This window comes from Eublepharis macularius, chromosome 4, assembly GCF_028583425.1.
Source record: "Eublepharis macularius isolate TG4126 chromosome 4, MPM_Emac_v1.0, whole genome shotgun sequence".
Classification (NCBI taxonomy): domain Eukaryota; kingdom Metazoa; phylum Chordata; class Lepidosauria; order Squamata; family Eublepharidae; genus Eublepharis; species Eublepharis macularius.
This window is the reverse complement of record NC_072793.1, coordinates 43,288,368-43,309,618: the sequence shown is the minus strand read 5'-3', so window position 1 is coordinate 43,309,618 and position 21,251 is coordinate 43,288,368. Positions and strand designations below refer to the sequence as shown.

The 21,251-nt window shown below is 43.5% G+C and overlaps 1 protein-coding gene across 1 annotated transcript in view; it reads right to left on the bottom strand.

Annotated features, from left to right (window-relative positions):
• Positions 1 to 18,143: 18,143 nt before the first annotated feature.
• The window catches only part of LOC129328250 (protein shisa-6-like), a 341,453-nt gene continuing 338,345 nt past the window's right edge, over positions 18,144 to 21,251 (bottom strand). The window contains exons 5-6 of the mRNA XM_054977190.1: positions 21,045 to 21,197; positions 18,144 to 18,694 (exon numbers count right to left, since the gene is read on the bottom strand). Coding sequence (XP_054833165.1) covers positions 18,144 to 18,694; positions 21,045 to 21,197 — 704 coding nt within the window. The remainder of the gene's footprint in view (positions 18,695 to 21,044; positions 21,198 to 21,251) is intronic.

The window sequence follows — 21,251 nt, the reverse complement described above, 5'->3', positions numbered from 1 at the left end:
CATTACCCGTTTTTGAAATAATCTTCTGTGGTAATGAAACTCCAGATTCGCCAATATGGTCCTTGTAAGCATTGCCTGATAATACATCTTGGCCAGAAACAGAAGATGATTTATTAGAATAATTTCTGGTCATATTGAGACAACGCTGGAGTGCTTCACTTGCTCAGTCCAGGAGTATTTTTCTCTCTGTTTATGGCATGGCAGAACCTGAGTATTAAGGACTGATCTGCTGAGGATGTGTAGAAATTGACCCAGATGGCCCTCTGATTCCTTCCAGTCTTCTGATTAATTCCTGTCATTCTAGAAGCAGAAAAACACCCCGAGTGCTGGATGAGGTGGATAACTGCAGCAATTCAAGGCTATCCCATGGCACAGTCCCTGCTGCTTCTGGCAGAAGGATTGTATCCGGTCTTCTTGTGCCTGGCGCTAGCACCAGGCTTCAGTCAAGGTCATGTAAGGATATCTCGCTCATTCATTTCTCCTGTTCCTCCTTCCTTGCCAGCAACTGAAGGGAAAGTGCTGTACAAAATATCCACATCTTGTCATAAAGCCTTGACCCAAGAGAGTGAGCGATGCCAAAGAACGTTCACCAAGCAGTTTGTAACAAGAGTCCAGGCAGGTGCCAGACACAAAATCAATGGGGTGTCCTTCAGGACAACAGCACCTGCAGGGTCCTAAACTCCAGAACATGTCTGGCTTACATATGATATGGCCCTTGGAGATGTATACGTATGCGCTTCATCTTTTCCTGCAAAGGGTCATACTGATAAAGAAATATGGTAATTTGTATAGTCCACAAACCTGATGTCATTTCTTTGTCAATTGCAGACGGCAATGCACTTCAGTGCCTTACAAGAACACAGAACAACCATGGCTCTAGAGACAGATTTTTGTTTAGCAGCAGTAAAAGATTTGCACTGGTGATGTGTTTTGTCTGAGTTTTCAGTCGTCTGATATCCTACTTTTCAGGCAATGCATCAGGAAGATTCTGCAGACCTTATAGCCAGAGTACTCTTATGGCCATTAATGTCAACCTAAATTTCAAGAGCTGTATGCCCGTAGTTCAGCTATCATTGTTTAAGGGTGTGCACTTTCAGAATAATGGTGTTTGAATACCAGCCTTAAACATTCCAAGCTCATGACATAAATCTTTGTGATTTGTAGTTATTTACTTATTTACTCACTTACTTCATTTATATCCCATTTTTCTCTCCAATGGAGACCCAAACTGGCATATTTGAGTCTATAGTAGAAAGGTAAGCTATACATGAAGTAAGTAAATAAGCACACCACTCTCCCTTCTTCCACGTGCCTTCCCACCACCACTTGTACCCCGAGAGCTGCTCTTTCTATGCTGTAAGGCTCACAATGAGATCTCTTTAAGTATGCAATGGCAGAACTGGATGGAGCCATTTAAGATGCTTAACTGAAGCTAGTGAGTATCCATCAACTTTTGACTGTTGTATTAGCTGAGGGGGGAAAACAGTAGTGTTGGTGGAGATGGCCAATTCTGAAGAAAAGTGCTTTCCATTTAATTCCTTTCTGGATGCTTCACCATATTTGATCACCCTAAGCAAATTCAGTTGTACCTTTTAGACTAACTGTAATATTTTATTTAGACAGTACAAGCTCTTGTATGTTATTACCTACTTCATCAGATGCTTGTGGAACTGTGAAACTGCAAGCTCAAGAAATTAGTCAGGGGTGGATTGTTTATGCGTGAATTCTTAAAGGGACATCTGCCAACAGGGGTTATAGATAGGGATATCAATGGTGCCAAAGCAATGTTACTCTTTGCCCTATGTGAAGAAACCTTGATACTAGTTTAGGCTTTGATTAACACCGTCAACATTTCTGAATAAAGACCTGTCCTATCATATTTGTATATCCACCCAAACCTACTGCTTGGAGAATGGCTATGCTGAGGTATCTGATGGAATGACCCTGGAAGTTAAAACGTTCATCCCTAGGCTCTTTAATTTTTAAAAAAATGTCAATTTAATCTTTTCTTCAAATACTGCCAGCCCTGCTTGCCTATTCAACATATACTGCTGATTTCCTGCCAAACACTGAACATACAGTAATACCTCCTGTCTCTGTAAAGCTGATTCAATGCAGCACTCCATGGGTATGATTTTTAAAATAAGTGTTAGGGAGGATGGCTGAGTAGCAGCTCAGCAACACAGTCACCACAGCTAAATGTAAATGTAGTCACGGCAGAAGTGACGTGGCATCGCTACCAGTGGGACAGCTACCTCCCAACAACACTGGAGAGCTCTAAAAGACTTGCAAACAGGGCCTCATCGGAGCTTCAGGACTGGCAGCGGAGGCAGCTACAGCTTTCCTGGAAGGAAGACTCCATATGGAAAGTGACCCAAAAATGCTTTCCAGGATTCTCAAGACAGGTGCCTAACAGAGGTAGTCAGGAGTGGTTGCCACTTTTTCCAGTTGCTCATATGTAAGAAATAATACTGTGAAACACATCCAAATTAGAACCAGCGTTATCAAAACCTCTTATAGAGCTGCTCCGCTTCTCATTCTGTTTCCAGGAATGTAAATACCATATTAAGAGCAGTATTACTAGCCCTGTTCACAAGTTACAGTGAATGCATGCAAAAACTGTGTAGAGTGTACACTTGATCTTCCTTTATACATGTGTTGAGTAATTTTCATGTTATGCTCAATGCAGGAACAGCTGAGCATGTGATTTAAACCCCACTTGTATCCAGGTACTGGACCACAGTTTTATTTGAAAAGTGAACATGCATTGGCTCTTTCTTCAAATGTATGCAATATGCAAATACATGCATTTACTGTAGCATCATGTGAACTTTGAGTAACAGTGGGCATCATTGATAGAATCCCACAAGAAAGCTTCCAAGAGGTGGCGAATAGTCAGCTTCTCTGGGCTGTGTGAATAATGATAATTCTATTTGCTGTTCTTTGTGCTTCTTATCAGACAATTAGTCATGAGCAGGGCTTTTTTTTGGAAAAAGAGGTGGTGGAACTCAGTGGTGGAACTCAAGACCGCACAATGAGGTCACTTTGGGTCAGCTGGAACAAGGGGGGAGTTTTTTAAAGTTTAAATTGCCCTTGGTGAAAATGGTCACATGGCCAGTGGCCCTGCCCCCTGATCTCCAGACAGAGGGGAGTTTAGATTGCCCTTCAGGCAGTGCAGAGGGCAATTTAAACTCCCCTCTGTTGGAGATCGGGGGCGGGGACACTGGCCATGTGACCATTTTTAAGAGGTGCGTTCTCGCTGAAAAAAAGCCCTGGTTGTGAGCGAGTGTGCGTTTTGTTTCACAATTGTGTGGGTGTGAAAAAAGAAAGCACCCTGCACATCTGGAGCTACATATGAATGGAGTGGGGTTGCCAACATGCCTGGAGAATATGGCCTGTCCCTTTAATGGAGGTTTAATGTGTGGAAATGAGAAGATGAATTTTCACAGCACGAAAGTAAATACCATCAACTGATTAAAAAAAATCCAATTAAATTGCTATTACAAGGACAGGACTTATTTCTCCAGGCAGTTGGCAATCATATGTGGCAGAAGCTACACAGGTCCCCCATCTGCCATTCTCTAATGCTAAGCAGAAAACACTTGAAAATCTCCAGCACACTTGTAAAGCACATTTCTAGATATCCTTTATGGGCATTTGCTGAGTTGGGGTTGAGTGTGGGAGAATGAATTTCCAACAAGGGTTTCCTTCAGTGTGTTTCCTATTGCAATTTGATCTGTCCAATTATCTGAGTGGAGGCTGCCTTGGAAAAACAGCTTTAAATCCAACAGGCCTGGTGTGAAGTCAGAATCTGGCACCTGCTGTTTTTGATGCTGGGTCAATGAGGAAAGGCAGGCAGTCGGGGCAAACCTTTCAGGAGACGATGAACTACATTATGTGATGCCTGCCAGCCACTTCGGACTGAAGAGAGCAAGAAGGGCAGCAGCAGGGAGGGGCTGTGGTCTGGTCTTCGGAGCAGTGCCACAATGCAGTGCAGGCACAGGGAGGATGCAAAGGCACAAGTGTGCAGCCAAGCCCTAGACCAACAAAGGTATGTGCTGTGCATCTCTTGTGAGTGATGGTGGTAACATAGTGGATACACCTCCGCTCTGGCAGAAAAGATGAGATGAGAATGAGAGAAGTTTCATTCAAGGGGGCTTGATTTTGATTATCCTTGGGTGAAAAGACTTTCAATTGCTGATCACTTTTTGCCCCAACATTAATAATAATAATAACTGTGCTTATATACCACTCTTCTAGACAGATTAGTGCCTCACCCAGAGTGGTGAACAAGTTAGTGTTATTATCCCCACAATACAGCTGGGGCTGAGAGGAGTGGCTTACCCAAGGCCACCTACTGAGTTCATGTCAGTAGTGGGATTTGAACCGGTAGCATGCTGCTGATTTGCAGCCGAACTACTTAACCACTGTGCTATAGCAGCATTAGAGTTTATGTAGGCCAGACATTGCACTTGGTGGGGTAGAATGCCTTATCAGTACCAGATTATTATTAGAGACCCAGTCCCTTCAGCCTACAACATACCCAGCAGGTGGTACCAGCAGGAAAAGAGCCCGCCCATTTCTCATGCCTGTTCACATGGCTAAAATGTGCCACCACTTTTGACTTGTAATTGCTGTCAGACTACTACAGGCACATACATTGTGTTAAGTGCTAGAGTCTGTTAGAAAAGCTGTTTTGCCCCTGTATTCATTAAGTAATGAATGGCCACTAGCAAAGCAGCTATTAATATGCAAAACAAGCCTGCTTGCGTATTGTGCCACGGCTGCCTGGAGCCAGAGTTTTGACATTATTTGCCGTCAAAAAGCATACAAATGGATTTGAGGAGATACTTATTAATTTGCTGCCCCCTCGCCCCAGGAATCAATTCACTCTCCCTCATTGGTCTTAAGCAGCGTGAAATCCTTGACAGCTTGGCTTTCTTTTCTTACTCACCTGGGTTTCTCCGTGCCTGATTTCCAGCCTCCAGCAAGCAATCTGCAGCAGAGTTTGAATTACATGGGTTACTAAGCATTAGGCTTCCTCCTGTACTAGAAAGACACTCCAAGAAACCTCAATAAGGAGGAAAGAAAACCTGGGCTCTGATCAGTTAGCAAGCAAGGAGCAGCCAGGGCCCTCCACAGTCACCAGCTCTGCCATTTCTGGATAATTATTTGCCCCCTGATATTAGAACATCTGATTCTTTCAATTCCACCCACCCACCCAGATTTGGAGATGTATGTTGCCTAATCCTTTGAATGAGTGAATCTTTGGCAACTGTCCCTCCAACAGTTCATAATTGTGTCCAAACCAGCTCAGTCCCTCTTTTGCATTTAAAGGCATAGGCATGGTCTCTGGAAAAGGGCACAAGCACCTTACTGGAGAAGCCTATGTCAATATACTCCTTTAATTCCAGGCATGAAGGCTGATTTAAAGGTGATGTTGGAAGGACAAAAGAACCCTCCAGTGCCTTGTTTAAAACGGGCTTGCAGCATCATGCAGCACAAGTGAGGGTTGTGCTGAGGCTGCACTTTGAGTCGCTATATCCATAGCCGTTCTGGTTAAATGTGCTGCTGAGTGTGTGCAAAGTAACACAGATAAGTTCTTTTGTCTTACTGGCATCATAGTTAAAACAGGTTTCATTCTCTGCCACTGAAGGTTTCTCTCGCAAATGTGTGTTTGAAATAGGTATAGAACCATATTTATTCAGACAAATGCTTGGGCACTGTTTCTAATAGACTGGTCGACTGGATAGTTTGGGTGAAGAGGTTTTTCTCTTGAAATTTATTAGTTGATTCTGGGAAAGTTTTACCCCGTGGTGCTCACAGAAAGGAAGGAGATGTTGGTGTCTGACTGAATTCTTACTATATGGATACATCCACCTCCCTTTCCCCCATTTTTTCTCCCACTTTCATTCCTCGCTTTTCTTCATCACAGAGTCAGCAGTAGAGATGGGCACGAACAGCAATATGAACTAAAAAAAGCCACGAACAGCCCAATCAGCTGTTTGTGAACAAGCTGTTCATGAGGCCCCATTCTAAACTAACAGGTGGTCGTTGCAAGCCTCGTCAAGCCAGACAGTCTGGCACCTGCAATCAATTCCCTTGGCAACCAGAGGCAGGGACTGCCTGAACTCTGTCTGAACTCCTGCTGTTGCCCTGGAAACCCCAATCTAAGCCCAATTTAGCTTGATAGGCAGGTCTTCCTTTCAAGTGTGGAACTCCAAATTTGATACAACAAGGGAGCAAAGACCAGGGGGGAGGTGGGCTCCCAGCTCTGACTTTTCAGACAGCGGAGAGACCGTTGCTGTTGGCATTTTGGTAGAGTGCATTGGAGCTTGAATTTTCTCTGTGTGAGGTGGGATAGGGATCTACCTCTTCAAGTTCCAGGGCTGCTGCCAGGCTCTGGGCCAAGCTATTATTTATTATTGGTACCTTTCCTGCTGCCTGCTCAGGTAGGGTTTCTGGGAGTGGTTTGGTAGAGATCTTGATGACTGGAGGAGGGCCTGCTGGCTCCCATGAACAACGAACATGTTCGTGAACAGGTCATGTTAGTCAATGTTCATTGTTTGTTGTTTGTCGATAACAACGAACACCATGTTCGGTTTTTTCCTGTTAGTGCCCATGTCTTGTCAGCAGCACTGCAATCTCAAGTGATATCCTTTCATTTCTGCAAATTACAGAGTTACTTTTGGTGTTTTGTGTGTGTGATTTTATTCCTGTAACAAGCAACAAGTAACAAGTTCTCAAACTAACAAGCTCATTTGTTAAGCTTGGGTTAATTTCTCTTCCTCTGGCAATTTCACTGCACCCACTCTTCTTATCCATAGCGGGATAGCAGTGCTTCTGGGTGGGCTGTGATCGGCATCTTTTGACTATAAGCTGCAGCCTATATTTATTCTTTTTTAACTTCATGTATACCACACCTTTCTCCTGGGGACTCAAAGCACCTTCCATTTTTCTCCTCTCCTCCATTTTATCCTCTCAACAACCCTGCAAGGTAGTTCAGGTTGAGAGGGTGTGTGGTGGCAGGTCATCTGTTGTGTCCAGATACTCAGAAGAAAGGCAGGCATATAAATATTTTTAATAAATCAATATAAATATAAAACAAATAACGCCACTCCCGTGTCTCCATTCCGTTGAAGGGGGCATGTAGCTCTTTTCATCCCTGCATCTTTAGCATGCCAAAATGTATCTGCTGAAATACCTTTTAAAAATAACAATTAAAGGCACAGGAGTCTTGTTTACTACTATGCTTGCTCACTGTCATTGTGCATTAACAAAGATTGGTCTGGCTCAAACCTGCATGTACCACTCGATTTCTCTGTACTTGATTATTTTACATTCAGTGGCTGGCAATCAATCAAAGCCCTCTCAGAAATATTTTCTTTTCTACTCAGTTTTACAAGTATGTAAGTGCTTGGGCTAAATGTCTGTCTCTTTTCCTAATAGGGCTTCTTATTTTCTTAGCCTTTGACAACTGCAGGATAGACAGAAATTAAAATTATTTGCTCAAATAAGAAGCTAGCAGGTGACTTGTGTACTTTGTTGATTTTCTAGAGGTTACTTCTTAAACAGATCACAAACTTGTCTGAAATTCCCACACATCTCTCTTTACACATGTCTATTTCAGGCCATTTGTATTCTTATCCTGCACCTAAATGCTGTATGTCTTGCATATCAGTTTCCAGACATTTCTAGTGGTTTTGGCCATTTTCTGAACCTGCTGTTTAGTCACTGTGCTGTAAACCTAGGAGAACACCCATATGGAAGTTGTAAATAGAAGGAGTAAGCAGCGACTGCCTGCAGCAAAAAATCTAGAATGGACAAAAGCAGACCTGTGACTATTAGTCCCACAGTCATGTCGCCATTATCTCATGAAGAGTGCTACTCTTGGTTGTTGGAAGATCTACTACTGTGGTTGTGATGGAGGAACATGACTTCTTCCATTTTAAAAAAGGGCCCATGTGTGAAGATTTTAGTCTACCAAAACTCCATTTCAGGAGCAAAGGAAAGTCATGTAAGCATCCAGGATTTGACACATAGATGGCTATCAAATAGCTTGAGTATCACAGGACAATGGATTTTCTCCCATCTGTCATCTCTTAAGCACCCATCTAGCCTCTAGGGACCTCTGCGCCCCATCTTACCTTTGCACAAAACTCCAAAAGTGCTGAGTGCAAATAGCCATGCGATCTTGGGGAAACAGCTGATTAGTCTGAATCTTTCTTTTTCCTGTAACTTAACAGCCTACAAGCCATACCTCAAAGTATTTTATAAGTAATTGATAGACCCATAGATAAGTATGGCTAGATCACATGTACACATTTTTATCTTGCCTGATAGCAAAATCTTTGGTTTCTGTAATTCAGAAATGTTCTATAGATGTTCAGTCCAGGGAGTGATATATTGGTTGTGAAGTGAATTATAATGGGGGCAGCTAAAAGGGATATGGGCAATTGAATCGACTTGATCCTTACAATGAGTACAATAATGTTTCTCAGGGGGAATTTTACCAAAACAGCCCTTCATCTCGGCAGAAGGTAACACATTGCATCTAAGTAACATGAAAGAGCATGGATATTAGTTTGAATCTTTTTGAAAGCATAAGCCTCCACTTTCTGATTGGTCAAAGGGGAATCCCATCCTTCTCATGAAACCCCTCCAATATGGATTAGCAAATGGGCCTCTTGTGTCAGCTTCAGTCTGCCTTGATCAGCTCTATCAGCTTTCATTCATGTGGTCCTTAGCCCATCACCCAAAGGAAACATAACTAGAAAAGCCTTGTATGTTTGAAGTAGAAACTGGACTTTTTCCTCTTGCTATCTTCTGCATCTCTTTTTCCTCCCTTCCATCTTTCCCCTCATCTCTGTACACTTAGAATAAACCTTTTACCTGGATCTTTACTCTAGGACATTTTTGGTGTTAACTTTCTCCTACAAACTTGCTGCTCAGTTCACCCTACCAAGTATGGTGGGGGCTGGGGGAAGGTCTTGCAGGGATAAGGTTGCCTTCTGGAGTTAAAGGTATTTTTCCTGTCAGCAGAGATACGAAGGCTCCAGGCTTACCTGGGGCCGGGTTGCCACCGGAGGGCCGGAGGGGAGGCTAGCACGGTGGCCGCCATGAGGGACGGGCTGACCCAGCATCCCCTGGGCCGGCCAGCGGCCAATCAGTTTGAATATTGGGCCATCCAATAGCGAGCCCGGGATTCAAGGCCGGGGGCAGGGCGTGCGCACGGACCGCAGTCCTGCAGTCTTCTGTCAGGTCTGGCGCCCGGGCATTTATACCCGGCCTGCCCCTCCTCACCTCCACTTTGGCGCCGGCTTCTGGACACCCTCCCACTGCTCCCCTTTCTGTGTTTTAATTCGTCACAACTTTGTAGGTAGTTGGTATTGGATCAGATCCTATTTGGGGGGAGTCTGGGCCTGTGTGCACAGGCTCCTCCGTGAGGGGATTCCCATATGGAATCTTGGGAGTGAGTCATGGAGGTGCATGCCCAGCTTGGGGGCTGCCAGGGCATGCTCATTCCCACGTGGCAGGGGAATCACCAAAGGGTGTACACCAGGTGTTTCCCGTTTGATGCCACTCCTCGGTCCCCCCCCCTCAGCCGGGGCCTGAGGGGGATTGGGTTCATTGGCTGACAGGCGGGTCAGCTGATGCTTCTTTGGGGATCTGATCCATATGCTGCGCCAATACTCCTTATTGCTGTTTGTTTAATAAAGTTGTGGCCTTGTTTTACTCCAGCTATGTGTGGGTCTGTGTTTGTCGCCATGCCCCCCTGCTTCCCCACCTGGCCTTCGACCGTAGGCGGCAAACATATAGGTAATTTTCTCTAGGGAGTGGCATTCTTCTAAAGATCAGCTGGGTATGATCAACTAGATGTTGTGCTGCACTCATAAATCCCCTTTGCCCCCCACAGTGGATCTAGAGGATTTTTTTTTTAATATTAAGCAAATTTTCCTGGCACCACAAGTTAAGCCCAAAGAAGGAACTAGTGCTACTTCAGCATGCACTACGGTTTGTTGATTCCTTCCACATGTTCTGTTGTAGTTTTGTGTCTACTCTATTGAACTAGGAAGGAGGCTATGGTGCAGTGCCACAGCGGCAGTCAGAAGGAGTACAGACCTGACTTTGTGCCCAAGGGTGGCCCACATGCTCTTCTTCTGTCAAGAAGTGCCACAGACTGATGCTGCCTATTCCACTTGTGATTTCTGTGTCACAGGGCAACTATCTCTGATTTGCTAAGGTTGGCAAAGTACAACTTCAGAGAAGAGAAATTATATTGCATTGAGCCTCAGTCCTCCCTAAAGAGACATCAATGACTCTAGGTACAATATAACAAATTATTGCAGATTTTAAAAAGCCCAAAGGGGTGTGTACTGGTTAGAGTGTTGGATAAGGACTGGGAAGACCCCCACTTGTCCCTTTTAACTCACTAATAGATAGACTATGGACCAATCATTCCCAGTCTTAAAATTATTGTGAGGATAAAGTGGGAGAAGAATGTATGATGCTCTGAGTTCTTTGTAGACAGGATAGGTAAAAATGTCATAGATTTTAAATAAGCCAAGTAGATGTATGATACTCTTCAAGCACACATACAGATATGTGGATGTGTTATATATGTGTGTGTGTATATCTATATCTCTGCTTACAAAGTTTGCAAAGGCAGCCAAGAAAGATGACCCCTGAGTTACTCCCATGTGTATCAAAAAGAAGCAGCTGAAATTAATGTTGAAATTGCTTTATTTCTGAATCCATAAATATTTGTTACTGACAAAAGTGGAAAAAATCCTTAAGACTAAATTTTTACTAAACTGGTAATAGTTTTGTTTACAGTACCTACAGAATGTGCTTTTACAGGTAAGTATAACAACAAGGATAATACAGAGAAAAACAGTCAAATACTGCTGCCTTGAAGCTTAATGCGTAACCAAAAGTCTGTGCAAAGATACAGATACAAATGTACTTCCTCATCAGAACTACTGGAGAATAAACATGGATTCCATAAACTGGGCTAAAGCACAAAAAGGATCGGACATTCAACTTTCCCCCTCATTTATCCTCAAATAAAGCTGGTTACAGTAAGAATTGGCTTCCTCTGAGGTGAGAAACTCTTGCTATAAGATTCACGCCAGCTTGTGAGATGAAAGCTTGAAGAAGCAGTTACAAAGCACGTGGTTAGAGCAACAGTACGGCATGGGTCTTACGGTTTGCACCAATGGTGAGAGCTTCCACAAGTCATGAAAGGTCACAAGAGACACCAAATGGCATTTGGCTAAGTAATGAGATAATGGGACTTTTATTCCCTGCCCCCCAGATTTACATAAATATTATTAGAACAGAATATATCTGTCTTGCTTTCCCTCAGGCCTTCAGCAGATGAAATACTTGTTTAATTTATTCCACCTGCTGCTTCTACAGCTCAGTGAAGATACCTCAGATATAATGCTAGATCATCTTGTTAATTATCAGTAAACATACAACACACAAGAGGCTATTATTTTGAGGACAATCCCAATCCAAAATTATTGCTAAAACTTCTCAGTGAAAGTATTTAGTCTGACTTCTCAACCTTTTCTCACCCTTATGAAACATTAACATCCACTACTGATATGAATCAAAGAGCATTCAGTGGAGAAGACCTGACCTCATTCTCTGCTAAGAAAACTCAGTAAAGTTAATGAGTCACAGGGTAGAACTTTTATAATGTGCTAATGTTACTCAGCTTCAAGACAGTGTTATAAGCGAGAAAATACCTGTCACATAGTCGAGGGATAGCCAAGATAATTGATTCAGGGTTGTTGTTTTGAATCAACAGCCCTTGTTCATATGAACAAGAAATAACAAGATATTCTAATTGCCTGCCTACTGAATTCTGACCTTTACCCACCTCTGCATACCAAAGATAGTGGCTGTTTCCATACTGATGATTTGCTCTGGGTTCGATGTTTTTGGAACGTTTTTTTCCCTGCTTCCTCCCAGCAATGTGCCGCAGCGCCTGGGACTTCCTTGACATTTCTGTGATATGTTCCCAATCCTGCTTTGCTGCAATGTTTTGGGAATGATCAGAGCAAAGCTGGGCTGGTTGCTATGTGGGTAGGAAAGTTTGGATTTTCCTGGTCCCACTCACACAGCAGTCATTTCCCCTGCCCTTTTCCCTGCAGCAGCCATTCCCCTGCATGCCACCAGGGGGCTTTTTGAGGGTGTAATGGTATATTGAGATGTCGAAAACCTCAGAAAAAGCCCCCTCCCCATAGTGTTGGGAGGAATGAGCATTGGGAAATGTGGGAAAACCCACCCTCTGGACATCCCATTGCCACTAAGAGCCAAACTACAAGTGCTGCCTTACACAGGTTGGACACTTGTCAGCTTCCCTCAAGTTTTGATGGGAAATGTAGGCATCTTGGTCTTGCAGCTGTAATGGAGAGCCAAGCTGTAAAACCAGGATGCCTACATTTCCCATCGAAACTTGAGGGAAGCTGACAAGTGTCCAACCTGTGTAAGGCGTCACTTGTAGCTTGGCTCTCAGTGGCATTGGGAGTTGCAGCAACATTGGGTCTTCCAAAGGAAAGCATCACTGAGCAGAACAGTGCACGGTTGCCTACGACACAATTTATTTCAAGATTGACCCAGAAACAGAGGCTTGTTAGCTGGCACACTTTTCTTTTCAACTCATTTCAGTTTGAGTGATTAACTATTTGATCATGAAAAAAATAGAAACTGGAGTGAGTTAAGAGGCTGGTTTCTCAAGGTTAATAATTCAATGGAGAAACCTGAAAGGATGAATTTCCCCATTTTTATTCAGTAGGCCAATCCCATTTACATACTCTTAGGCCCCCGAAACAAAAATTATTGGGCTTTTCAGCAATAGCAGTCCTTGCTACAGTGAATGCTCTGTGTAGGTGGCTCAAGATGTCAGTACACAGGCTGCATTTTGTTCTGCACAATGCCTGAAGGTGCTGGTGGGCAGAGGTCACGGTTGAGGATGGGAAACACGGTATTTATCTTTTAACACCCTGCCACTTAGTGAATCTGTGCAGTTTAAGAAAGAGACATGAAATACACTGGAAAAAAATTAGCCCTGTTCGGTGAAACCACAGATTGCTGCCTTAATGAAAGAAAAATGTCCTGTACACATAGGTAGTACACAAAGGTAATTAAAACAGCACTCTTTCTCTTTTAAGGACATGTGCCAGTCTGCTTATCTTGATGGATTTATAGTAATTCAGTCTGAATTCTCCCCTCCCAAAGATCTAATATAAGAGCCCCGTGGTGCAGAGTGGTAAGCGGCAGTACTGCAGCCCAAGCTCTGCTCATGACCTGAGTTCGATCCTGGTGGAAGCCGGGTTCAGGTAGCTGGCTCAAGGTTGACTCAGCCTTCCATCCTTCTGAAGTCAGTAAAATGAGTACCCAGTTTCCTAGGGGTAAAGTGTAGATGACTGGGGAAGGCAATGGCAAACCAGCCTGTAAAAAGTCTGCCAAGAAAACGTCGTGATGCGACGTCCCCCCATAGGTCAGTAATGGCTTGGTGCTTGCACAGGGGACTACCTTTACCTTTAAAGATCTAATATATAGCTGAACAAAAACTAGCAGAGAATAATGACTGTACAAAAATGCTACCAACTGTTACGATAGGTCATCATTACAAGAGAAATCAATCCAGTCTGCAGTCTTAGGACATCTTAACACATGTTTCTATGAGTGCAGCTAAGCTATTTTAAGTGTATATCTTATGGGAGGTGTGACTGCAGCAAACTCATGTATTGTACATAAATGTACACTCACGAAGGAGCCAAGATTGGCTGTAGTTCAGTGAATATACAGTCATTGGCAAAGCCAGGTTTGCCCTGTGTAATGCACAGGATGATTTTAAAAAACCAAGTGATTTTATGGGGGAAGAATTGTTCCTCCAGCTAGAAGGGTCATTATAGTTGGACTGTAGCCACTTGCCAAGCGGAACAGGCAAGCAAACCTATTGTTCAATGTAAACTTGGCTCCCTTGTAAACCCTGTGACTGGTCTAAACCCTATGACATAAGCAGCAGCCGCAACAAAAAACGTCTACATGTTAGTTCTGTCTTGTACACATGTATACAGATTTGTTGGGTTGCAGCCCAAGTTCCCCACTCTCATCTACCCACCTCTAAACCACAAACACCATGCTTAGATAGTTGAAGCAAAGTATTTTTTTGGAAAACATGAAAGAACCCTGTGTTCTGATCGGTGTATAAAAATTTTCTCCCATTCTTCTAAGGAGATGGTTCTGTGGTAGGTTGAAGAATACAAGGAAGACATGAAACTTTTAGGCCATGGATGTGGAACCCTCCAGAAAGTGTTAGGTCACAAGAGGCAAAGGAATACCCAGGATGTTGCTTTCAAGGAATATCTCCTAGTTGCCGTTCTGGCTACCAAATTTCTCCCCATCATGCAGTAAAAACATAATGCAACCCCCCTTTAAAAATGCCTGCTGGCTTCTGAACTTGTGTCTGCCATTACGAACTCAAGGCCAAGCTACAAGTGACAAATGACACTTGAACGGCAAGTGGATTGAGTGGAGAGCAAGTGGAGGGCAAGTGAACAGGGTGGAATACACTTGCCATTCAAGTGTCATTTGTCACGTGTAGTTTGGCCCTCAGTAGGCTTAACTTGGAGCTGAGTTTTCACAATTTCAGCAGCTGAGGATGGAACGAAATGTCTAGAATAGCAAAATGGCTGTTCTGCATTAAAAAAAATTACTCTTATGGTTGGGATATTTCCGTAAAATGCAATACTTAAACTAAATATACAGCACTGCAATTTCATTGAGACAAAATGTTAATGATTAACAGAGCAATCCTAAGCAGAGTTACACCAGTCTAAGCCCATTGAAATCAACCAACTGGTGTAACTTTGCTTAGGATTGCACTGTTAGTGTTACCAGCACTTGAAGACCACTTTGCCTACACTGCTCACATTGGTGCACTTATTCCCTTACATGAAGCAATACAGCAATCATTGTTGCTTTTATCGGGATGATAGGACTAGATATCAGGATGGTCTGTATCCTGATGAAAGTGGATTTGAGACAAGAACTCCTTCTGAGGCACCCAGCTTCATGTGTCACGGCGCTAATGGAAGCCACTGCTAATACAACCAACTAAACTGAACTGCTCACTTTATCTGGCTGCCTACAGCTATCGTCTCAATCTATCAATCTATGCTGGTTATTCCTGTCGAGCATTTTAGTTATCAAGAGATCAAATCCTACATTATATGCTAAATAGACACCACAATTGCCACTGGGAAACACCTCTGCAAGGGTGTGGGCCAGCCAGTAGGTGTTATGTTATAAGCATGTGTGTGCCACAGAATTTCTGACGACAACCACAGTGTTTGTGTAAAGAAGACCCAATAGGTAGGAGCAAGGACGCTAATGCTGTATTACAGATTATTTTTATAGTACAGCAGAACAGGACATAGCCTGAAAGGTGTCCACACAGTATTGGGCAGAAGGGAATCTGCACATTTCCCACCAGAATAGAGCTCAGGCAGATTTGTGGTCACCTTGGTTAACAGACAGAGGCAAATATCACAGCCCGTCCATACCATCTTATGTGGCCCTCGCGGTTCCATTTCATATAAGCGATATCTCCTCGCTCCAGTGAGTCAAGGGGGTTGCACATTTTCTCATACGTGTCACTGATGCAACCAACACGAACTCCTACACTATATGGAAAATAAAAACCATATACACGATATACTTGAGATTTCATATTCAAGATAGCAAAGGATTCTTGTACTTCTGGGCAGGAGACCGGGTATTCCCACTTTTGTCTCTCAAAAACTTATTATCCATATTGCTCACTCACCACCAGAGATGTTTTGAGAAAGCTAGGTTGAAGATAGAAAATGGTACAAGTTACAGAGTGCTCAGAGGAGCTTGCTTCTCTCTTGCCCTGCTATGACCTGACTTGTCAGCAATAACGGTCTCTGAACTCATGTCTGTGACTTGCAAGCAGGTCATGAGCAGCAGCTAGAAATGGCCATTGTCTTCTGTTCCTTCCTAGCCCAGTTTCTGTTAAGCAAAGCACAGTGTTTCTAATGGCTCCAGTCTGTGGTCTACAAACACAAAATGCCAGCAAAAAGCAGCCCAGTGGCGGCTTTCTGCTGGTGCTGTTAAAAAAAATCTTGTTAAAAAGTGATGGGATATCGTATTCATGTGTGCACCTCTCTGAATCATGCAGAGACCAAAGAGCAAAGCTGTCTGAAGAGAAATTGGATGATGAAAATGCTGCTCCTGCCCCTCTCTGTAAGAGTTAGGTAAGGGGATGGGGCTTGCTGGCATCTTTTTTTTGGAAGACGTGGCACAGAGAAGGCAGTAGCTCTAACTGAGCAGCCTACTTTTGGCCTTGCCTGCTCCTGAGCACACCTTGGTGGGGAGGTAGATGGGCAGCTTGGCACTGAGGGATCTTGGCCGCGCCAGAGCCATGCAACAGGGCCAAATGACCCAGCTTAAGAACCACGGAGGGCTTTGGTCATGGCCCTCTCCTCCCCCTGCACTTTAACAGCAGCACAGATATCTTCTTTGCATTTCAGGAAGTGTCATGGGAAGGCCTGGAAGATCAGGGAAGAGTGATCAATGTACAAGTTTAGACTGTTAAACAGTAGGGGATAGTATTAGATGAGAGAATTCCAAGTGCTGTTGTCCAGAACCACCATGTGTATTTGTATTCTTAGTTTGCAAGTACATAATGGAACGAATCAATATTCCACAGATTCACACTTAATCCCCATGTTTAATCATTGGATTAGAGATCTTCCAGGTGGGAAGATAGGGAGTTTCAATGTACATATTACTAAATTAAAATCTGTTTCCCACTATACAAAATCCAGCAAATGCTGGACTTGCAAATATTTGTTTGAAAGACTTTACAGACACTTAGTGTCTAAGCACCACTCCACAGTGGCCATACAATGTACCCAATTGGTATATGAGATGCCCAAGCATCTTTTGGATGGGATTTGGATGTAACAAGTCTGGCATTCCAAAAATGTTATGCAGCCGTTCAATGGAAGGAGAACGCTTTGGGAAGATCAGTCTTTCTAAGAGTATCCTGTAAAGTGGCCGGTCCTTTCCAGAACTTCCAATGAATACTGAAAGGTGTAAGCTGGCAACGAATCAAGCACAGACTGAACTGTGACCAACTTTCCACAAACTGATCAACAGGTTACTGCTGCTCTATTTCTCTCACACTCTGCTGTGTCTTTCTCATGGAGAACAACATCCCGGAGATAAAAATGGAATGCCATTAAGTTGTGTGAAAACAAGCGACCTTTCGGTGCTTCTTGCTACTAAGAAGCAGTTCTGTCCCATTCCCCCTTTTAATTTACATTTTGGGGATTTATACTTGAGGGGGCTGGCAAACTCTTATTGGCAGGATTGTGCTTATAAACAAATCCATCTCACTCCTCCAACCATCCAGAGGGCTGGCAATATATAGGCACTGCAGTAGTTCTGTTTTACAGCTACAGGTAAAATAAAGTGGCTTCCCATCCATAACTAATTTAGCCACTAAGTGGTAATAGCGTTGGCCACTGACATTTCTCCCAAGGACCAGGAAGAACCAAGGAGCCATGAAAATGGGTCACCCTCATCTAATTTGTGGTAAGAATTGCAGCTGGGATTGTCATCAGTCAGGGAGTGGGGTTTTGTGTGTGTGTAAAATTCAACACCTGGGAAGCGCAGGGATCACAAGAAGATCCCATTGTGCCAGCTTCGGAGCTTGCAAAATTTGCCATATTACACCAATTGTATAAGTGATTCTTCTCTGTTTTTAATGAAGGATTTAAAAAAATCCTATTTCGGTCAAACTACAGAGAAGCTGCAGGCAAGCCCTTGAAAAGAGCCATCATCTGGTATGGCTTTCTTTGACAGAAACTGAGCGTGTCAGGAAATCTTACCTGTATCTCTCCCTGTTCAGGTTTTTTCCTCCTTCATGTCAATAACATGTAGATGAGTTTTCAAAACAACACAGACAGGACTGTCGGAAGAGTCTGTCTTTTCAGACATGGGATTAGAGGTTATCTTGGCCATAAGGCCACTGCAGTGTAGGGCACTGATGCCACCCCAGTCCATATGGATTATCTACAATGCACAGTGTCCGATCAAACAGTCACCTCTGTCTTGCTACCTGTGCGGTAATGGTGGTGTCCTGGGATGTAGTGTAGCTGCTCCACTGTGTTGTGCCGCCGGGAGGCGAATGCCTGGCGCTTGGCAGATGTTTGGTTCATACTTAAGGTGTTGTATAAGTTATTTGAGGCACTGGGATGGGAGTGCATCTTAGTCATCCGGTAACGATCCAAGACAGGTGTAGAAACAAAGACGTCTGAGTGTGACAAAGCCCGTGACATAGACTGCTCTCCAAAACCTGAGTGCTCTGGAGATAGCAGTGGGTCTTGGGAGTGCAGGCGTTCAGTGGACAACAACTGTTCATCAGAGAGAATCCGCTCATAGGACATGCTGAATTCCTCAGGCATAACCCTTTCTGGGGACAGCACTCGGTCCTGAGACATGGCCCGCATCACACGGCGTGGCCGCTCCCTTTGGATGGTCTGTTTCTGGGATAGCTGGATGACATTAAGAGGAAGAGTCCCTCTTGCTGCTAAGTCAGGAAGGTGCCTCTTTCTTGAGTAGTATTCTTCAGCATCCTTGTCAGCTGTGAGGAGAAAAGAGATATCAAAAGCATACTAAGGTTTGAAACATCACAGACACGGATGAAAGCAGAACATGGTTGCCTTCCGGAGTTCTGAAAAAGTGTAACATAGACAGAAGAATCTCTAGAGGCAGGAAACTAGAGGGTTGCCAACGCTGGCTACATTACACCTTCATCACTTATGGAATATGCCTGTTCATATGAAAGGTTGCCTGATATACATGAATCCAGTAGTGCCTTAAAAGACTAACAACATTCATTTGAACAGAAACTTTCATGAGCCAGAGTTTACTTCACCAGGTGCACGGAGAGCGTTCTTTTACACTCAATCCACTGGGGGAAAGTAAACATAGGCACTTCCATGTAAGCAGTCATTCTATCAAGATTTTATTATAATAGTAACATTCGATTTATATACCAGCCTTCAGGACAACTTAATGCCCACTCAGAGCAGTTTACAAAGTATGTCATTATTATCCCCACAACAACAAAACACCCTGTGAGGTGGGTGGGGCTGAGAGAGCTCTAGAAGAGCTGTGACTGGCCCAAGGTCACCCAGCTGGCTTCAAGTGGAGGGGTGAGGAATCAAACCCAGTTCTCCAGATTAGAGTTCCGCGCTGTTAACCACTACACCAAACTGGCTCTCATTTTGACTTATAACCAATCATTTCAAACCAATTTGAAATAATAAATCAATGGCACAAAAAGCTGCAGAAGAATGTGATCTTCCTTTGAAATGTTCATGGGCTTGAGATATGTAAAAATGCTGGGATGTTTACAGTCTCAGGAGTTACACACATTGCACCTGGAAAGAAATGGATGTAACGCTGAAGGTGGGGAGCACTTTGTTATTCATAAAGGGCTGCTTTTTACAGAATCAAGACACTGGCCAATTTAACTTGGTCCTCTCTTGCTGGAGTCTCCAAAGTCTCTTTCCAGCCTAGACATCAATGATGTTTTGGGCGGAACTTAATTTTTGTGTGAAAGGTGGGTCAGGAACTCTTCCCCCGCACCTATAGTTCACTACAGGAACACTGATGCTCAAATCTTCCCAAGCAAGCCACAGGATCAGGGATGCTGCAGTGTTAAGTAATGACTGGGACAGGGGTTTAGGGGTCCTATGGAGAATTGTGGAGTGTGGTCTCTTTACTTTAAAAATATTTAGATTAAATCTTTGTCTATTTGCTGAGTATATAAAATCTGGGAAACAAGCCTAATTATGTTGCAAAGTCAAGCTTGCAGCCAAGAAAGGCAATGCGATCCCATCGGGGCTCCTCTACACAGAGGTGATTCTCTGAGTAGTTCTTGTTGCAAAGGCAACAGAACATGCACGTGTAAGTTTCCCCCTTGCTTTCCCTGCCTCAGGCCTCCATGGCTGCCATTTCCCTTCTGCCACTGGAGGGAGTTTTCAGACTTAAAAAAAAATGGCAATAGGTATAGCGCTATAGTATTAGAACATTATGACAATTTATTTCAATAATGTAGTAGTTCCCAGCTTTCATTTTTTTAAAAAAAGTCTCTACCCTTTTTGGTTGCAGAGTTATAAAGATAGTTACTTTTTTAAAAATATGAAAGCTGGGAAACGGTATGTTGTTGCAACGGTATGTTGTTGCAACATTACAGCGATATAGCTATTATTAATTTTTTTTTAAAAAGGATGCAAAAAGCACTCAACTGGAGGAGGGAAAAGGCCACTGCAGGACTGTGGTAAGGAAAATGATGCTGATGTGGGCAGGATCTGAAAAAATGCACATCTTCCCATCCATAACACATCCAAAGGTGCTCCAGTGGAAATTTTTCCAAAAACGATTATATCAAACCAAGTTTGGGAAAGACTGCAGCAAAGCAGGACATGAAAGCTGAACAAATAGAGGATGACATCATGTAGATATTCCCAAAAGCAGAGCTGCGGAAAGGAAGCCAAGGCAGAGTTAAAACCCCTTGTGGAAATGTTAGCCAGTCACACGTCATGCAGCAAAATGAATTTGTTGCTACAGCTTGGGCAAGAATGTCTAGCTTACAATTCAGGTTGAACGACTTGCCTCTAGAAAAAGTAAAAGCCATTTAGCCAGGAATGATGCATGAAAAATGACCAAACTGTGATTTCACTATCCTTGACTCAAAATAAGTGAAAGTCAGGCGGCTTTGGCAAAAAGAGAAAAGGCCGTGTGTGTATTAGGTAAAGCTGAAGAAACCTAGAAAAGTCCTTTGCAGCAGGCTCTCTACAGTGGAAGGTCTCCATGAATAACAGCCATGCAGCAAAGGTGGCATACAGTAAGAGAGACGCTGTTTTGGCTTCTCATCCTAACCATGCACATTGAGCAGCAAGGTAATGAAATGAGCAGACACCTACTTAATCTCTTCAGGGAAGAATATTTACTTGGGTTAGTCTTGATCGCAGACTCATAGGATGGCGGGAGGTGAGAGAGGTTCTGGAAGGACCTGGAGAAGGAGAGATCGTAGGGCTCAGTTGCAGAGGTAAGAATACTGTTCATCCGTGGCTTTTCTGAGAGGGAAACAGAGAGAGAAAGAAACAGAGAGAGAGACAGATCACCATTGA